Source organism: Homarus americanus, unplaced genomic scaffold (assembly GCF_018991925.1).
Source record: "Homarus americanus isolate GMGI-L3 unplaced genomic scaffold, GMGI_Hamer_2.0 scaffold51333, whole genome shotgun sequence".
Lineage (NCBI taxonomy): Eukaryota > Metazoa > Arthropoda > Malacostraca > Decapoda > Nephropidae > Homarus > Homarus americanus.
Genome location: NW_024737950.1, coordinates 145,721 through 167,990, shown reverse-complemented (window position 1 = coordinate 167,990; position 22,270 = coordinate 145,721). Strand labels below are relative to the sequence as shown.

At 41.0% G+C, this 22,270-nt stretch overlaps 1 protein-coding gene across 1 annotated transcript in view; it reads left to right on the top strand.

The window, feature by feature from the left end:
* The first annotated feature begins 12,190 nt into the window (after positions 1-12,190).
* The window catches only part of LOC121873631 (arginine kinase), a 90,130-nt gene continuing 80,050 nt past the window's right edge, over positions 12,191-22,270 (top strand). Inside the window, exon 1 of the mRNA XM_042377279.1 lies at positions 12,191-12,402. Within this exon, the coding sequence (XP_042233213.1) occupies positions 12,206-12,402 (197 nt within the window). The 5' untranslated portion in view covers positions 12,191-12,205. The remainder of the gene's footprint in view (positions 12,403-22,270) is intronic.

Genomic DNA, 22,270 nt, shown 5'->3' with positions numbered 1-22,270 from the left:
TAACGCTGACGTCATCTAACCTTATTTGATCTAACAGGGAGGTACTACCGCCTGGGAAGATATTGGAAGCATAATGTGTTGTCTATGGTTGACCCTGCTGCCATATGGCATCACAAAAATTGTGACCAAGTCCCAGGTTGCTGATCTAACTCTCTGCCTCATTTACACACAATTGCAGGGTCTCAATTGTTTCTCTTACTTTGAAAACACAACATATACAGAATAGTGTTGCTCACTCTTGGTCTGTTTATTTGTTTCCAGTTATGGATTTGTTTCTTGTTCAAATTATCCCTCAGGCCCCAATGTGGGTTGGCGACCTGTGCCCGGGTGGGCTTATCCCTGTTAAAAAAAATAATAAACAAAAATACTCGTTGCCTTTCTTGAAATACTGACATAATTTGGGGGAAATTTAAAGTAACTCTCGTGACATTTCCATACTGTAAAAAATTACCGTGAATATTACAGTGGCTCACTGTAAAAAATCTACGGTTGGCCACCGTATTTTATTTTACGGTAATTTTCTATTCCGCGTTTTACAGTGATACCGTCGTCGTCTGCTATGACATTTACGGACGCCGTAATTTGGGCGCTGTAAATTTTACGGTGGAACACTGGCAACTGGGCTGCCAGTATTCCACCGTAAAATTTACGGTACATTTTTTAACAGTGCACCCATCACCCATGTAAGTTGCACCCATCACCCATGTATGTTGCACCCATCACCCATGTATGTTGCATCATTTTACTGTGTTGTATCCCGAGGTAATATAATCTCTTGAAATACCCTGTAATTGTATTGAATCACCCGAAAATTAAGCACCCCACCTTATTTCACCTGAAATTTAAACACCCTAATTGCTACCTGTGGGGGGAGGGGGAGGTTTGGTAAGGAGAGATTAACGCTAGGGTGTTTAATTATCAGGTAAATAAGTTAGGATTTATAAAGGTAATAGGTTTATAGTTATTCTTACGTCCGTTTTATAAATCCGCGAGTTAATTTTCTCCGTGTTCGTCGCCGCCATGACAGGTGTTACGGAAATAGAAGTATACCCCGAAGATCCCTGAATGGGAGGGAAATTAGGTAATATACTGAAACTGGGTCACCACGAATTCAATATTGTCTGAAAGGAAACTTATCTTACTATCAGAATTAAGCGAATTATTGCCATTATGTTCGTCTTAAAGAAAATTAAGATCAATAATTTCCATGGAAGGGCAACATGTGTGTGTGGTCTCCCAATGACTGCTGTCACAATGTCATATCTCCATGGCAACATCCTGCCGGAGGACAAATCCTTCCTCCCCCTCGACCAGCCTCAGTTCTCCGCTGTGTCCATAGTGTTTGACCTAGTGGACATAATGGTGTGTTGGCTAGGTTGGGTTTACTGTTTATTATTCGTGTACTTGTAATGTTTATATTTATGCTCAATCAATGTGAATGTGTAGGACGATTTTACTGAAGATCTATCTATTTACATATCTATCTATCTATTCTTGGTGTTGACGATACATCTGTACACCCCTTCCATTTAATACAGTGGTATAGATAGAACATTCACTATTCACCCTAGATTATCAAAGGTTCTCCCGGTGAATATCCCCCTTAACTTATGACGTAAGAGACCGCCTAACTACGTAACTCAAGATAAAACAAAACAATTATAGTGTCAAAACATGGCGTCAAAGATACACTAAAACTCTACCTTAACTGGATTAATATTGCCTAGGATTTGTAAGTCTACCCCTGTATACACTCTTTCTGCCTGTCTGTCTTGTCTGTCTGTGCTGCCAGTCACCACCCCAAGATGACTATGCCTGTAGTTGACACATTATTACAGCACATGTAACCAACACCTGCGATCCATAAGCTCCTCCACACCACTGCCTCTCTCTCTCTCTTTCTCTCTCTCTCTCTCTCTCTCTCTCTCTCTCTCTCTCTCTCTCTCTCTCTCACACTTCATCCATCATGAGTGTGAGTTAGTGGTTGTGAGCATAATCTAAAACACATCCTTGCACATCTTGACTCAGGAGCTTCGACTTCGACTTCGACGTGTTGCTGAATTTAATCTAACAGACATCTTGATCTCGGAGGCTTCGACCTGGTCATACAGCCTAGCCAAGGACCACAATATAAGGTCATGTGTTATTTTTACCCGTTCTGGTGATCTTTATTGACCTATAAAAGAGATGCATCTGTATTTGGCATCACTTGACTCATATAACACCTTTCACCCGTCCATTACTTTCTCCTCTCTCACTTGTCTTACTTCCTCGTTCTCTGCCGCCCACCTTCACCCCCAGTCTGTCCCTGTGTCGATCCGTCTCTCTGTCGTCTCCTTAATTCTATGTTATCACGACTTCTCATCAAACAAATTTAGAGTGATACAATGTTAATGACACAATTACGCACAATATATGCATGCAATAATCCAAAAAAAAAAAACCCAACTGGAAGCCAATTTGTCTTGAATAACTTTTCCCGTCACCAATTATTACACGAACAACACTTACGATTTTGACACCACTTTAAAGGTTAAAATATACAATACAAAAAATAATTATTTTTCTTAGCTTAGTCAGCAAATGGTCGACTAGCGGACAAGGAAATGGAACATATTATACAATACAGTTTTTCTTTACATGGCATCAAAGGTGACATCCTTAAATGGATTAGAGCGTGGTTACAGGACAGGAAACAGCGAGTGAGCATTAACGGCACTAAGTCCCATTGGAGCAACGTCACAAGTGGAGTTCCCCAAGGCTCAGTACTTGGACCATTAGTGTTTATTATATACATAAACGACATAGATATCGGCATAGACAGCAACATAAGTAAATTTGCTGATGACACTAAAATAGGACGTGTTATCAAATCTGACGAGGACTCGGCAAAACTACAGGAAGATCTAAACAAATTTTTCGAATGGTCTGAAAAATGGCAGATGAAATTCAACGTCGACAAATGTAAAGTACTCAGTATAGGAGATGTAAACAGGGAAACCAGATACCAGATGAACAACGATGCCATAGAGAAATCCGACTGCGAGAGAGATTTAGGAGTAATGATAAGTAGGAACCTTAAGCCAAGTAAACAATGTGTTTTTGCTCGTAACAAGGCTAATAAAGTACTTGGGTTCATACAAAGGAGTGTTAGTTACAAGACTAGCGAGGTCATCCTAAAACTGTATCTTGCTCTTGTGAGACCACACCTGGATTACGCAGTTCAGTTCTGGTCACCGTATTACAGAATGGATATAGAATCCTTGGAAAGAATTCAGAGGAGAATGACAAGACTAATCCCGGGCATTAGGAACCTTGAGTATAGAGACAGGTTAAAGCATCTTAATTTGCACTCCCTCGAGAGACGTAGAGCGAGGGGCGACCTGATAGAGGTGTATAAGTGGAAGACAGGGCTAAACAAAGGGGACATTACAAAGGTACTCAAATTATCCAACCAGGAGCGAACTCGTAACAATGGTTTTAAATTAGACAAATTTAGATTTAGGCGTGAAATAGGTAAACACTGGTTTGGAAACAGAGTAGTGGACGAATGGAACAAGTTACCAAATATCATCATTAACTCGAATGCGCTGAATTGCTTCAAACATAGGTTGGATGCTCATATGAGCAATAGGGGTTGGGTGTAAACGGGACTGCCCAGTATGGGCCAATAGGCCCGCTGCAGTTTCCTCCATTCTTATGTTCTTATGTTCTTATCATATTCATTAACAGCTATATATGTATAGAGGTCAGATTCACGTAGGTAATGTCACTGTTCACTGCCGTGCAGGACAGAGGTTCGTACACAAAGAGATGCATCATATTCATTGACAGCATATATAGGTCAGATTCATGTGGGTAATGCCACTGTTCACTGCCATGCAGGACAGAGGTTCGTACACAAAGAATGCATCATATTCATTGACACTATATATAGGTCAGATTCATGTGGGTAATGCCACTGTTCACTGCCATGCAGGACAGAGGTTCGTACACAAAGAAGGAAATACATCATATTCATTAGCAGTATATATAGGTCAGTGGATCACATACATAGGAGTCATATTCTAATTGAAGACTAATCAGTGTGGGCTAGCAAATTTGGGATAAACAGCAAGAATGTCCTCAAGCACACCTGATTGAATGTAGTAATTACATAGTTCATGATACAATAAGTCAGGTGGCCTAAAGTCTTTGACAGTGTCACATTCAATAATATAGTGTTCAAGTGTATGCTTTAAATGTTTATCGCAAAGTTTACATGCTGAGTGTTCCGGTATGGGTACAGCGTTACTAACTTGCCAGATGTGTCTGTATCCTAGCCTAATTCTGGCCACGACTACATCACATTGTCTGGTTCTGCCGGGTGACGGTGGGAATACGGGCGGAATGAGGGGCGGAGTGAGAGCCGGGTGAGGGTGGGGATTAGGGCGGGGTGAGGGTGGGGATATAAACGGGATGAGAGGCGAGGTGAGAGCCGGGCGAAGGCGGGGATAAGGGCGGGATGAGGGGCGGCGGTGAGGGAGGGTGTCTTCAAATTTCAGCCCTCACAGTACAAACGGGGAGGGGGAAGGTGAGAGGAGGGGAGTGACAGATAGAGGTTGGGGGACTGGTAGAGGTGGATAGGATGACTTGAGTGACGACTGTTGCCACCCCCCCTTCCCTCTCTCTCTCTCCCATCGTCCTGTATCCCCCTCACTTTCTAGCGGGTGACGGGGGAATGGGGAGCTTACACATCTGGTCACCCTGTGTTGCACTTCTAAGGCTGTGATGTTGAAGACCATCTATAAACATCACCTTTTTACCGCGCTCTAGCTCTCGTGCGTGACGCAGTTATGCAGTTGACCTGTTGCTTAGTGTACTCGTATAATTCAGATGCAATTCAAAGGAGCATCAGACCGAACTACAGGTAAAACTTGAAAGAGGCGTTAATATCTTGTAACATAATAACAAGACCAGACCAGACCAGACCAGGCCAGACCAGCTATGTTAAAGTGACAGACAGGATGTGTGCGTGTGTGTGTGTGTAAGTCCGTGAGTGTGTGTGCGTATAAATGTAGGCATTGTCTGTGTGCGTGTACGTGTATAAGTAAGTGTTTTTATGTGTACGTATGTGTTTGTATGTGTGTGTGTATGCATAATAATGTGTGTATATGTTTGTGCATAAGCGTATGTGTACGAGTGTGTGTATGGATGGATGAGTAACATGGTATGAGTTACGTAAAATGTGAAGTTGTAAAGATATATCCTTGTGAGCCGGCAGGCGAGGTGATGGTAGTGGTAGTGGGGATAGTGGGTCTGATGGTAGTGATGTTAGTGGTGATACTAGTAGTGATGGAAGTAATGGTGGTAATGTTAGTGGTGATACTAGTAGTGATGGAAGTAATGGTGGTAATGTTAGTGGTGATACTAGTAGTGATGGAAGTAATGGTGGTAATGTTAGTGGTGATGAAGAAGGAAGTGGTAAGGAAAATGATGGTGGTGCTGAAGATTTGGTAGAGGTGACGAAGGTAATGGTGGAGATGGTGGTGAGTAATGGGAGTGAGTGGTGGTGATGGTAGTGAGGGAGGAGCCTTAACTACAAGCACTGGTGTGTGTACAGTGTGTGTGAGTCACAGCTCGTCAGTCTCCCTCCAGGCTCCACAACATCCCGTTCCCTCCCCCCCCCCCCGCCCCCCCTCCGTCTCTCCCTCATACAGACCACTTCTATTAACATCACTCCCCTCCTGTGGTCTGGGTGCATTACTTCCCTCCTCAACGCAGCTCTTGGCGTTGCAACACATAACATAAATCATAAACAATACAACTGACCAACAACACGATCTACGTACCGGCTGAATGGTGGATGTCCAAGTATCGGGGTTAAGAAGTTACCGGTGGGTGTTCGACCTCGTTATCTGGAACAAATGAAGTTTGACACTCGTTTGATTAAGCGACTCATTACATCGTGTTAACACAATTATGATTCATTCATTGAGAAATTTATAAACAAGATATAACCAAAATGCTCTTGAAGACAATGGATTACGTCTTGCCACTTAACACCTGAAGCCCCATTATATTATCAATAAGGTCTCAGTATTTCAGGATAATTTGCTGTAATTTCAACTCCATCTTAAGTAATATTGCCTTAAACAGTAATAGGATCTAATTATTAAACAATCTGATGTAATGTAATGATGCGCCTGACTACAACATGATGAAGGACGAGTTAGCGGGGTGCGAGGGTGGGTTATCATGCGGTGGTGCCACATGTACCTCCTCCACCTCCAACCATCAGTTTCAGTTGACTCTCCTAGATTTGTGTCTCAATACTGTGTTGTGAAGAAAAAATATCAATCACTTATTATACACCGATTTCTTCTGTACTTAGATTGAATAATGTGAGAGTTGTGTTCTTCGCGGTAATAGTAATTCTCCAAAAAAGTGAGAAAATATTACGATAAAGTGGTGCTCCAAACAGTACACGTGGCGTGGGTCAGCTGATCATCCCTCCACACTAACACATGCGTTCGTAAATGCAATTATTTATGTATAGATTATGACGTGGAATTTGAAAATATTTTTTTATAGTTAATTAATTAATTAATGGTTAAATACGAAGGATTTGCTATAATTAAATTTGATACAAAGGTAAGACAAGGTGATATAAATTTGACGACGATAATTTATTTTATTATTATTATGATACTTTTGGGCATATCAAGACGTGATATATTAATTATCTTTTGAAATAAACTATTATTTTATCGATTAAAGTGAGAGAACTTATATCGTATTACGCAGTGATCACAACCTCACAGCTGGCTCACCGATGACACATGGTAAATTTTAAGTTTAAAGATTCGTTGTTTTACATTGAAAAATTGCTTTAAGGGAACATATTTATGTTATTCTATTGAGACTACTACCACTACTACTACTATTAATAGTAATAATAATAATATTACTAATAATAATAATAATAATAATAATAACAATGACAACAACAACAGCGTCAGTGTTCAATTTGTTCTAAATAGTTTCCATAAATTAGACAGTTCTATTGCGTCATGGGCCAGTGTTGTATAGTGTCATGGGATAGTGTTGTATTGTGTCATAGCCCAGTATTGTAATGTCATGGGTTTGTGTTGTATAATGTTACGGGTCAGTGCTTTATAGTGTTATGGGCCAGTGTTGTATAATGTCATTGGCTAGTATTGTAGTGTCATTGGTCAGTGTTGTATAGTGTCGTGGGCCAGAGGTTGTGCGTCAAAGGAAGTGGCCCATAACCATAACTCGTCATTAAATAATTAAATATGTCAGAAGTTCGTTCTACGTCACGGCGATGCAATTTATGATAGAAAACGGAAAATTGACACTCAAGTTACAGTATATTTATTTAACATTTTAGCTTCACTGTGGATATATATATATATATGTATATATATATATATATATATATATATATATATATATATATATATATATATATATATATATATATATATATATATTTCATGTAAGAAATGATCAAGACATCTTCAGAGGCAACTGAAGATGTCTTGAATAAAAAAAGGTACAGTTTCCATTTCATATATATATATATATATATATATATATATATATATATATATATATATATATATATATATATATATATATATATATATCCACAATGAAAACGTGGATAAGAAATTTTAATAAAATCAAGTTCTCAGACTTGTGGTTGCCCAGAAACCCATGTACTATAAGCCGAAATGCTTGCCAGGCACTTTTTTCAACAGTTGACATTTTGTCTTCCAAATCTTTAGATGCCAACATCTGCCTAATTTGTGGTCCAATGAAGATGCCGCCTATGACTTGGGCCTCAGACAATTTTGGGAACAATAAGCGGACATGTTTAAAGGCGTTACTTTCTGGGCTTAATGCTTCGATAAACTGCTTCACAAACCCTAGCATTATGTGAAGTGATGGCAGCAATATCGTCTCTCTTTGAATAAGAGCATTGTTACATACATTGTGTGCACCAGGAGTTAACTCGCTTACGACATGTCAATCTCTTCTGTCATAGTGTTTGTCATCTGCTCTACTATCCCATAGAGAGAGAATACAAGAATACTTGGTATAGCCACCTTGTAGTCCAAGCAGGAAACCTATCATCTTGATGTCTCCACATACATCCCAATTGTTTCTTGTATAGTTGAGTATGTCCAACAAAATCTTTACATTGTCGTAGTCTTCCTTCATGTGAACTGAATGACCTACCGGAATTGATGGAAGTGTATTCCCATGGTGAAGCAACACAGCTTTAAGACTTTTTGTTGAGCTCTCAGTAAACAGACGCCAGTCAGAAGGGTTGTACTCAATGCCTATTTGGCCAAAAAGGCCATTGACATCAGAGCAGTAACACAGCAAATTGAGTCCCAAAACTTTGAAGAAAGGTGTAACAGTTAGATGCCTTTTCCTGTATGTACTAATCTTGTACCTAGGATCTAGTAAATTCCACTCCTTGAGACGAGATGTGAAAACCTCAGCATTTTCCTCGGTAAGACGAGAATGTGGGGAGTTGCAAAGTCAACATCCTCGCCCTCTTCAGAAGATGAGAAGTCAGCATTTGAAATCGCTGTGATTTTTAACAGAAATCCCCCAAAATTGCATTAAAATTGAAAAAAAGTGATATTGTTAATTTTTCAAAACATATTGATAGCATGGCAAAACCAATGGCAGATTCATAATCAGCACGTCTAACTTAGTAAAGAAACATATCAAAGTCAACATAAACAAAAAAAATGTTGCACAGTGTAATGTATTGTCTAATGGTTGACCCTGCTGCTATAGGCATCACGAAAATTGTGACCAAGTCCCAGGTTGCTGATCTAACTTTCTGCCTCATTTACACAATTGCAGGGTTTCAACTGTTTCGCTTACTTTGACAACGCAACATACATGTACATATATCGTTTCTCACAACTGAATTTTATTTTTCATTTTTGTATTTCTTTGTGGTTCTTTATTATTATTATAGTATTATTACAGTGATATTATTATTATCATTTTATTTTATATATTTTTTTATTTACTATAAATTATTATCATTATTATTATTATTATTATTATTATTATTATTATTATTATTATTATTATTACATTTTCGCCCCCAGGCCCTGATGTGGGTCAATGACCTGTGCCCGGGTGGGCTAAGCCCCGGGTAGAACAATTTACGGATTGTATAACAATGAAATGATCAAGATTATGCTCACGAGAAAACCTGGAAATTTTAACGTTATTTTTTAAGAAGTGATACGTGACGATCTCCCCGTGGTCTTCACGTGATAAAAATAATAAGGATAACCTGAACGCTAAACTAACCTAAGTTAAGCTAAGTAAACCCCAACTCTAAACTAACCTAAGCTAAGCTAAGCTAAGCTAACCCAACCTAACCTACTGTAACTAACGCTGAACTTACCTAAGCTTACTACGCTACCTGGAGGGCTAGGTTAGGTTAGACTGGGTTAGAATATGCATGTATGGTTGGGTTGGGTTGAGTCAGGTGAGGTTATGTATGGTTAGTTTAGGCTACGCGTTAGGGTGGTTAATAATCTTCAAGTAAAATAAGCTGGGTATCTAATTTTCAGGTGATCCTAAATATCCTTACTCTTTATTTCAAATAACGTAAAATTGTTAGCAAACCGATGACAAGAGAAGTATATCCCGAAAATATTAATAAAGTCGAGTCTCAAGGTTCTCAAACATTAACTAAAGCACACAGTATTGCCATTAAACTGTAATAATGTCAATAGTTTGTGATAAAACTCTGAAACAAACTAATATTAGCTGAAGCTTATGTACCAACGACAGTAATTCATCATGAAGTTCCGAAACTATATGCAGCAGTTTATACATTTAGCTAATTTGCATATTGATTTACGCTATAGAGAAAATAAAACACCATTGTTACAGGGGTTTTTTTGTGAAAATAAAAAGGAGTAATTGTAGTTTCAGCAGCCATAGCATAGCAGTATCCCCTCCCTTTACCCTTCTCTTTCCCTCTCTTACCCTTCCTTCTCTCTCCCTCCTCTCTGTCTGCCGGAGCTCAAAATAGCAGCACAACCAACACAGTTCACACACGTGGTGGTTGAAGTAGGTTGACGGGTTAAAATAAGTTAAGGTGGACTGAAGTGGATTAACGTGGGTCGGGGTGTGTTTATGTGGACTCGTGTGGCTCGAGGTGGGTTGAAGTGCTACAACGTGTTAAAGTGGGCTCGAGTAGGTTGAGGTGAGTTAAGACGTATTGAGGTGGGCTGGGATAGGTTGAGGTGATTTAAGACGTGTTGAGTTGGGTTAGGGTGGGAACAAGGCACCTGGAACACCGTTAATTGGTGTCAATGAACCTGTCGGTGAAGAAGTTTTCGCCATTGTCTCAGTGTGTTTGTGTGTGTGTGTGTGCCAGTAAAACGTTTTACCATTATGTGTATACCTGATAAATATAATAATAATAATAATAATAATAATAATAATAATAATAATAATAATAATAATAATAATAATAATAATAATAATAATAATATTATTATTATTATTATTATTATTATTATTATTATTATTATCTAATCATCAGATAACATAAACGGGTGGTCTAATCTTGTGGTGATCCAACATGGCATCAAAATATAACCTATCGTGTTTACCTCTACCACCCCCTACACTAACCAGCATCACGCATCACCAGCACGTCCATCCCACCATAAACCACTGGACGCCGTGCTCTCCCTTCTTCCTCGCTAATTACTGCTATCTGTATCTTTATTCTCCTCACCTTATCCTTCTACCTCCTTTATGGTCTTCCTCTCTGAATCATACACCTGTTTTTATACACAATCTTCCACTATCATTTCCTCAATATGACCATCCTACCAGAGCAAGACTTTGATCCACTCCCTGCTCGACGCTCCTTTCCCTTCCGCATTCCTTTATTCTTTTATTTCTCATTATCTACATCTTATTTACTCTGAATATATTGCTCTCATATTCTGTACGTCATTTGTACCTAGACCCCATGTTTCACACCCTTATAATAATACATGGTCAATGAGTCCCTCTTATAACTGTCTCGTCCTCCTGTGATACGGTTCTGGTTCTCTCTATATTTATTATTGTATACGTATTTTTCCTTCCCTTACTCTAACATTTAATTATTCTCTAATAGCAACAATAGTAAAATAATTACTACTACTACTACTACTACTACTACTACTACTACTACTACTACTAGTAATAATAATAATAATAAAATGTCCGTTGCTGGAGTGTCTCTGACCCCCATTATAATGAACTAGGGGTGTCTAGAACTCCATTATAATGAACTCAAGGGTCTGAAACCCCATTATAATGAACTAGGGTTGTCTAGAACCCCTATATAATGAACTAAGGAAGTCTGGAACCTTATTATAATGAACTAGGGAGTGTCTACAACTTCATTATAATGAACTAGGGAGTGTCTACAATTCATTATAATGAACTAGGGTTGTCTTGAGTTCCTGTATAATGAACAGGGATGTTTTAAGTTCAGATTTATGAGAATGTTTGTCCTCCAATTCGTTACTGCATTAACTCGCATTTCTGGGTCGTGATTCTTAGGTTGTTACATTTGTTTTTGTATCGTAAGTGTGGGAACTACTCACTGATTTTTTTAATTTAACGTAGAGTCGGTGTAATGTAGATACTATTGTGGACGCTCTGGTTATGACCGTAGCTCTTAAGGGCGTTTTTAAATCTTCAGTTATGAGGTAAATACAATTTGACGTCTAGTTATGATTTTAAGACAATAGTACAAGAATAACATTTTACAACCACGCAACTGCACTATTCTTTGGCCTAATTTATATGTTCTTTCTCAAATAACATGAATTGTCACAGTTTGTTGTTGCGTAGTTTCTACTGAAATTCAAAATATTTATTCAGAGACGATTACAGGTGCAAATTAACAGCGAAGTTAACAGTAATGCAGTGCCTTAATCTGTGATATTGGATGTATGCTATGAAGGAGCATTTCGAGACTACGAAGCGAACTATGAACTCTCGAAAGTGAACAAGATGAATCATACCGTAATGAAGAAAACAATGAACCCTTAAATTTAAAAGAACCGGTGAACAAGTCAGTGAACCATCACTGAACCAATCCCTCCAGTCCATAGTTGAAGGCTGACACACATACTGACCTGTCATGGCTGTCCGTGGTTATGTTTTGTACGTGTTGGCGGGCGTGGGCGTGCTGCACCTCATCGTAGGCGGCCTCATGCTCTACCGCCTCCACAACACTACCGTGGGTGTGGTGGAGGATCAGGTGGTCGAGGAAAATGTGCAGAGGCCGCCCGAAAGATGGGTCAAGAAGGAGATACAACCTACGTGTGCTGGCAGAAGGTAGGCGTGGGTGTGTGTTGTGGTGTGGGTGTGTGTAATGGTGTGGGTGTGTGTTATGGTGTGGGTGTGCTTTGGATTGTGTACGTTTACAATAATCACCCTCAGATAAATATTATTCTCAAGAACATTCCCCTAGAAAATTAATGACCAACAGAAGTCCATTATTGTACCCAATATTTGTGAACGTGAAGGTAATCCCAGTAGCCGGGGACGGTGACTGGGAACTCTGTGGTGTTGGTAGTGGAAAAAAAACGCTGATTATATGTTCTTACTGTTTTATCTTGAGTAGTAATACGTTAAGACCATCACATAGGCCTTATAAATTATGGAGATACAAGACAGTTTAGGCATGAAATAAATGCCAAAAATTCTCAGGGGATTTTGTTATAATGGCCGTTTTCACCTCATGGGTTGAAACTATTATTGTTGATGAAATGTTTGTGTTAGTGTAAATAATGTGTTTAAAGGTGACGATTGACACTTGATGTTGCCTTAGTCTTGATTTTGTGGTCTTTGGTAAAAAGGTTATGACGGGGAACTATTTTTTTTTGTATCTATACCCGTCATTGACAGGGGGTTGTCCTGGTTAGTGATGTAAGTGTTTGCTAATAACAGGCAGTTCGTTAAATTTTGCCTCGCGCCTGAATAGTAGCGAGTAAAATTTCAGCCACACAGTGTTTTTGTTGTTCACTGAAGGATGATTTTATCGATATTCACGGCTATTGTTATTTATGTCAGAATAATAGTGTGATTCAGTACAATGTTATCATCCATCTTCACTGTTCTCATCCTCGTCACTGAGATATCACACAATGCGTCCTCTATGGGGCCACCCAACAAAGTGTGGTTTCGGATTCACAGGTTCAGGAGATAGGGTTCGTGGATGGGACGGAGGACTAACTAGACTTTTTCCCGTGATTGTATAGCACATGTTCACTTTATCATGCCCTTGTACATTTACATCATTAGGAATACTTCAGGTGGTGCTGTACCACTGTTAACACTTTGTCATAAGCTCTTCTCCGCCGTGTGCGTTCCTCTGTACCAAGCGTGTCAACAACAGTTTGGTCAGTTGGACAGCCATCAAGGTGCCGCCGTCAGAATGTGTGATAACACGTTGTCAGTATTTATACAAGGTGTAGGTAGCAGGTGGAAGTGAACAAGATGCCAACTCTCCCTTCTTTGTACAGCATAATATAATATATTTTACTGTACCTCAGTTGATTAATATCTCTGACGCCAGTCGCCGAGGAGTACCAGAGACACAGGGGTCGGTTCACTGTTTGTGTTCTATTGTTCACCTTCTCACCACTCTAAGGTAGACTGGTGGCCTGTCAGTCTTCAAGCCTCCTATAAAGTCTCCATTCACTCCTGGCCAAGAACACACTTTTCTCCTTTAACTCTGCTATTGTTGTGGTTCTTCTTTGTATTGTCTGTTCTGTATTTCATCTCCATCTCATCCACCTGTAATATTTCTTTGGAGACTTGTCTTCATCCACATTCATGACGTGTCCCTGCCAGAAACCATAGCACACACCACCTCAACCTCTATTTGTCTATCGACATTAATGTTTTTATCTCATCAGTAACCCCCTATTTAATAAAGTATATCCTCATATCTACCGATTGAACCTCACCCCACATTTTGTTGTTGTTGTAAAGGCCTATGATTCAACTCGATATATTAATAACAGTCTTTTAAGGATTTTAAGTTTCATGAAAATACTTTCATTTTCTAACGGAATACAGCAAGCCAATGTTCCTGAAACATCGGATTTTTGATTGACTCTCTCTCTCTAGTATTAAAGTTCACTCCAAGTTATGTGAAGTCATTTATTGTTTTTATAATCGTGTCTCGCCTCCAGCATTTATCTCACAGCTTGTCTTAAGATAGCTGGACACTCATATCACCTTTGACCTCTTCACATTTATCTACATTCCTAGATTCAAAACTCCGACTGTTAATAATGTTCAGGAGGATTACCAAACACTCTTGAGATCGGTACAATATCGCGAGTCGGCGCAGGCCTAGGTAATACTGCTGTTGTTACGTGTCTGGGATAGTTCCTTATCAGTAGAGATATACAGAACATAAATGATATCACATTACCCTGCCTTACGCTACAGCCAGCACTACCAGTATGCTTTTCCTTACTATTTTCTCACCATACTTCTAACTGATTTACTGTATATAGATTTTTGACAGCTTTTACAAGACTCACTGGGACGTAAAGCTGTGTAACTAAGTACCTGCCCGAGTAATTTTGCTCCTCTCCCAATATTTGTATCATTAATTCTTAGTGAGAAAATCATTTCAATTGAGCTTCTTCTTCCATCCATTGTTCTGCCTTATCGTCATCATCATTGAATTAATTTAACCAAATCGAACACATCCGGTGAGTAATGGCGTCCTATAATCAGCCACAATGTATGGCTGAGTGTTGTCGATTAAATTCGTTTGTAACTTACCGATGTGTAGCAGAGGACTTTCCGTACATGAATATTAAACTAACTCTTTCCTCTTGCGTAAATTTCTCGCATCATCATTAATTTGTTATGATTCCCTATCTGAAAAAAAGAACTAAGAAATAATTAATACCTCATTCCCATATGGTGCGCGACCTCCGAGACTCTACCATGTACAAAATATTTCCACCGCCTTCCCTACCACAAACATCCATAAATGTGTTGAGCTTCACATTTAAACACCCTGTCGTCGTCATTCACCCCTGAACCATAATACTATATGTTTAGCAGCTAGTAAAATCAATCCTCACATCCTCTGCTTCATCAGTAATGTTTGCCTTGGTGTCATCTTTGACGAGTTAAATCGCATTAACCACCGTACGTATAGTGACGATAACATGATAGGTGGTAGTAATGACAATAACTCGATAGATAACAGTAATCATCTATTCCCTGGAGTATAATAACGATGCTATGATAATAACAATAAGATGTCATTTTCCTGCAGTGACCAGTTAATAAAGTCAAGAGCTAAAACCACCCTCAAGTGACCCAGGTACTGTGCCGTATAGCTAAACACTCCTCTTCGATTAATCAACAGATCTAATGTCAACACAATATCAACAGACTCTCTGCCATATTCCTCCTGCACCTTTATTTTGTATCTTACAGCAAAACAAGTACAGTCCTTCATAAATCCTACAGCAAAACGAGTAATGTCTTTCATAAGTCATACAACAGACAAGTACAGTTCTTCATAAATCCTGCAATAAACAAGTACAGTCCTTCATAAATCCTGCAGTAAACACGTACAGTACAGTCCTTCACAAGTCAAACAACAAACAAGTACAGTACAGTCCTTCATGAACGCCGCAGGATAAGCTGGTCGCTCGTCTCAAGGATGTTATTAACTACCAGCATATTGTAACAGTCATTTCCTCTACCTCAATCTTCCTTATTATGTTTCACTCTGAATAAATTCCTTGGATTGTCTGTGATAGTTAACATGTTATGGGATATTCAGTTTACCTGATGATTCGACACCTTGATTTATTTCACCTGAAAATTTATCACCCAAACGCTTACCTATCCTAACCAAACTTAACTGAACCTTAACCTATCCTAACCAAACTTAACTGAACCTTAACCTAACTTAATTAACCTTAACCTAACTTAATGAACCTTAACCTAACTAACCTAACTTAATGAACCTTAACCTAACTTAATGAACCTTAACCTAATCTAGCGCTAACCTTGCAAACCAAATCTAACCAAACTTAACCTACCGTAACCGTCCTAGGTAGCGTTAGGGTGGTTAATCTTCAGGTAAAATAAGTTGAGGTGTCTTAATCTTCGGGTGATCGACTATTCTTTTGTACAGCGCCTCATCTATGTGGCCACATATATTAGGTATAGCTTAAGTCTGTGGTTTCATAACTAGCTGTTTTACCACTACCATTATCCCCATCACCATTAGTCATTTTATAACCCCAAAGTAATCTCCTACATCAACCAGATCAACAAGAATTAAACAAAACTGCATTAGTGAGGTGAGCTCATACGCCCGCCAACATGTATGATGATGATAAGGCTTTTTGGTCGATCTTCCTCAGGCGGAATTAAAACTAACGTTCAGTCAGTCAGGAGAGGTTATTGGGTCAAGTGTTGGGTCAAGTAGATACCACACACCCATGACCCTTCAGGCCTTTACGCCCTTAATTCATGAGTCATAAAGGCAAGCATGAACTCCGCATGCTTCCCAGTTGGGCTCTGTAAACGCTTCAGCGCTTCACCTTGCACAGGATGTAAGGGGGTGCCCAATAAACTAGCCCTCTCTTGGGCAATCTGTAATCTGTAATGTAACCAGCATGGTGGAGTATGGTGGTACGTGCACCAGGTAGGGTGGTTGTGGTGGTGGCCGAGGTGGAGGGTGTTGGGGGTGTAGAACCTGGAGGAGGGAGGGTGAAGGGGGGTTGTAGTGGGAGCTAACTTAGCATGGATTAAGGGAGGGTGAGAACAAACAAAACTTTCTCCTCTCTCTCTCTCTCTCTCTCTCGAGCGTACACACACTCGAAATAAATCTCCGTATAACATAAAGTTGATCTATACTGAAAAGCCGTATAGAAACAGGAGAAGCTATTTACTTATGAGAATTTAGTACCGATACATGCGTGTGTGTGTGTGGACGTGTGTGTGTGTGTGTGGTGTGTACGTATGGATGAGCATGTAAACAGTATTATGACGTGACCTATTTCCATACAAAAGAGAGTAGGACCCAGCACCTCGTCCTGAGGCACCACCAGGACACGTAAACATACAAACAGTCCTCCGCTCGGGTCACCTGAAGATCAGCCCCCAGCTTATTTCACCCCATGATTAATTAAACACCCTTGACGCTACCTGAGGGGAGGTTAGGTTAGGTTAGACTAGGTTAAGTTATGTAATGTTAGGTTAAGTTATGTAATGCTTGGTTAAATTAGGTCAGGTTATATTAGGTTAGGTTTGATTAGCATTAGGGTGCTTAATCATCAGGCAAAATAAGATGGGGCGGTTAATCTTCAGGTAATTCCGCCGTTCTACTACCACAAAGGAACAGATATTTGCCACTAACTGTTCATTATCCGAGGAAGTACAATAATACTAGTTTACAGGAAAATGGCCTTTCCTCACGGGTCATAGCGCACCCACCGGGGAGCCTGAGGTCAAAGGTGCAAATATGGACGACAAGAAGGTGGGGGAAAGAGCAGGGACCTCACAGACCTCATACGAGGCTGCCGATGATAATTCCTTCACTAATGTAGTAGCGCCAACAGGCTATTGATCGCCAAACATGTGGAGGCAGACCTGGATTTCTGGTGACGGGAAATCTTCACACGGCAAGATTCATTGTTGGAGGAAGAAAGATATACTACCTTCTTACGTTATCTAGAGAGTTATCGACGTAATCATAAACTAGCCTACATAGTGAATATTTATAATTTGAAATTTAATAAAGAACACTGTTAGTTATGTAAGTTATGTACAGTGTAACTTAAGGAAACAGGTGTGCTACTTCGGGGAACACGCGTGTTACTTAAGGGTACAGACGTGTTACTTAAGGGTACAGGCGTGTTAATTTAAGGGAACAGGTATTGTGCTTAAGGGAACAGGTATTGTGCTTAAGGGAACAGGTGTGTTACTTAAGGGAACAGGTGTGTTACTTAAGTGAACAAGTGTGGTACTTAAGGGAACAGGTATGTTACTTAGCAGGGGTTCTCAAACTTTCTTCAACCAAGGACCCCTTATATACCATGACGCATACAAATATTGTCAATAATCAAAGAATAAATCATAGTCCAAAGCATTTGTTCATTTCAACCCAAATCCAAAACATCCTGCGAATTGGAATCGCCAAATCTCTCACAAACGTTAAATTCACTATTTCTCAAAAACATTTTTCACGGACCCCAGTTTGAGAATCTAGAGAACAGGTGTGTTACTTAAGGGAACAGGTGTGTTACCTAAGGGAACAGGTTAGGTTAAGGCCTATCATGGTTAAATCTAGGAGACAAGTATGGGTGGCAGAGAGAGAGAGAGAGAGAGAGAGAGAGAGAGAGAGAGAGAGAGAGAGAGAGAGAGAGAGAGAGAGAGAGAGTGATGGAAGAGGCAGAGGGAAAGTGAAGGCAGAAGAAGTTAAAAGGAGAGAAGCTGAGAAACAGGAATATATGTATATATATGCTGATAACCATACACACACACACAGAGAGAGAGAGAGAGAGAGTAGGTCACTAGCCTAATAATGTACGCCAACTTTTGCTTCATTGTGACCTTAAAGCCTGCCCGCTGATAATCATCATTCACAAGACACACCACGACACACCACGACACACACAAGATCACACCACGACACACAAGATCACACCACGACACACAAGCTCACACCACGACACACAAGCTCACACCACGACACAAAGCTCACACCACGACCACGACACACAAGCTCACACCACGACACACAAGCTCACACCACGACACACAAGATCACACCACGACACACAAGATCACACCACGACACACAAGATCACACCACGACACACAAGATCACACCACGACACACAAGCTCACACGACACACAAGCTCACACCACGACACACAAGATCACACCACGACACACAAGATCACACGACACACAAGATCACACCACTACACACAAGATCACACCACGACACACAAGCTCACACCACGACACACAAGATCACACACGACACACAAGCTCACACCACACACACTCACACCACACACACAGCTCACACCACGACACACAAGATCACACCACGACACACAAGCTCACACCACGACACACAAGCTCACACCACGACACACAAGCTCACACCACGACACAAGCTCACACCACACACACAAGCTCACACCACGACACACAAGATCACACCACTACACACAAGATCACACCACGACACACAAGCTCACACCACGACACACAAGATCACACCACGACACACAAGCTCACACCACGACACAAGCTCACACCACGACACACAAGCTCACACCACGACACACAAGCTCACACCACGACACACAAGCTCACACCACGACACACAAGATCACACCACGACACACAAGATCACACCACGACAAGATCACACACACACGACACACAAGATCACACCACGACACACAAGATCACACCACGACACACAGATCACACCACGACACACAAGCTCACACCACGACACACAAGCTCACACACGACACACACTCACACACACAAGATCACACCACGACACACAAGATCACACCACACACCGACACACACGGATCACACGACACGACACACACAAGCTCACACACACAAGATCACACCACGACACACAAGCTCACACCACGACACACAAGCTCACACCACACACAAGATCACACCACGCTCACACCACGACACACAAGCTCACACCACGACACACAGATCACACACCACGACACACAAGCTCACACCACGACACACAAGCTCACACCACGACACACAAGCTCACACCACGACACACACAGCTCACACCACGACACACAAGATCACACCGACACACAAGCTCACACCGACACACTCACACACACTCACACCACGACACACAAGCTCACACCACGACACACACACATCACACACACAAGATCACACGATCACACCACGACACACAAGATCACACCACGACACACAAGATCACACCACACACACACGACACACAAGCTCACACCACGACACACAAGCTCACACCACGACACACTCACACCACGACACACAAGATCACACCACGACACACAAGCTCACACCACGACACACAAGCTCACACCACGACACAAGCTCACACCACGACACACAAGCTCACACCGACACACAAGATCACACCACGACACACAAGATCACACCACGACACACACAAGCTCACACCACACACAAGCTCACACCACTACACACAAGATCACACCACGACACACAAGCTCACACGACACACAAGATCACACCACACACGACACACACACACAAGCTCACACCCGACACACAAGCTCACCACGACACACAAGCTCACACCACGACACACAAGCTCACACCACGACACACAAGCTCACACCACGACACACAAGCTCACACCACGACACACAAGCTCACACACACACAAGCTCACACCACGACACACAAGCTCACACCACGACACACACAAGCTCACACCACGACACACAAGCTCACACCACGACACACAAGCTCACACCACGACACACACACACCACGACACACAGCTCACACCACGACACACAAGATCACACCACGACACACAACACACAAGATCACACCACGACACACAAGCTCACACCACGACACACAAGCTCACACCACGACACAAGATCACACCACTACACACAAGCTCACACCATATACCGACTGTATTATTATTATCATTAGTCTGGTGTAGTTTTCATGAGCGTGTTGGTATTGAGTGGCGGGGAATTTGAGAAGCTTTTGAGTGTTCGTACTTGAGTTGTTTACTTTCATAATATCATATCAATAAGAGGTGTGTGTGTCTCTGTGTGTGTGTGTGTGTGTGTGTGTGTATACGGCTGGTATGTCTGGGTGGGTGTGCTAGTGTACTAATGTATGTGTGCGTCTGTGCGTGTTAACCTTAACCTAACCTAACCTTAACTTAAATTTATCCTATCGTACCGTATTTAATCTAATTTTAACCTACATCTAATCTACCCTATCCTACCTTAACCTCAGTTTAGCCTAACCTGAACCTACCCAGAAACCTAATCTAGCCTACCCTTCCCTGAACTTAACCTACCCTAACCTAATCTAACTTTAACCTAATCTAACCCTATCTTTCGTTTCAATAACCGATAGCTAACTGAAAAAATAACATCAGTGAATGAATGTATGAATGAATCAACTAAATGAAAAATGATTGAACTCTTGGTGGCTTCAATCCGTCAACTCTCAGCAACAAATGAATGAATGAATGAATGAATGAATAAACGAATGAGTAAAAAGTTTCATGAGTAAATGAAAGTATGAATGAATAAACGTATTTTGAATGAATGAAGGGAATAAAACTGTTAATGAGTAAACACTACCAAACATTAATATTTACTTAAGAAAATACCCTTTTTTAGAGAAAGTCTGATAAATTGTTATTACTTTCTATTGCCCCCCCCCCCTCTCTCAGTTTCTCTTCTCACGTTTTCCTATCTCGCTTTTGTTCTTTCTGATTTCTCTCTCTCTCTCTCTCTCTCTCTCTCTCTGCTTTTTCTTAGCTATCTCTCTTTATTTTCTCTCTTTCTGTTTTCTCCGTCTCTATCTTCTTTTTCTAACGGTGGAAGAAAGACACGGGTGAGGCAAGACACGGGTGAAGCAAGACGGGTGAGGCAAGACACGGGTGAAGCAAGACGGGTGAGGCAAGACACGGGTGAGGTGAGGCAAGACACGGGTGAGGCAAGACACGGGTGAGGCAAGACACGGGTGAAGCAAGACGGGTGAGGCAAGACGCGGGTGATGGAAGACACGGGTCATGTAAGATATGGGTGATGCACCACGAGTTAGGCTGGACACGGGTGATGCAAGACACGGGTGAGCCAGGACACGGGTGAGCCAGGACACCGGTGAGGCAAGACTCGGGTAAGGCAAGACTTAAGGCGAAGCAACAAGAAAGGCATTAGTGTGTACGTGATCCATGCCAGGTAATGTTGGGCAAGGGCTACAGAAGACGAGTGTGTGTGTGTGTGTGTGTGTGTGTGTGTGTGTGTGTGTTTACAAGTGCGTTGTGTTTTTCAGTCTGCCACGGCCTACATGTTTGTCTATCTGCTTACTAATCTATGTATCTATCTATCTATCTATCTCTGTAAATGAATATGCAGGTGTCAT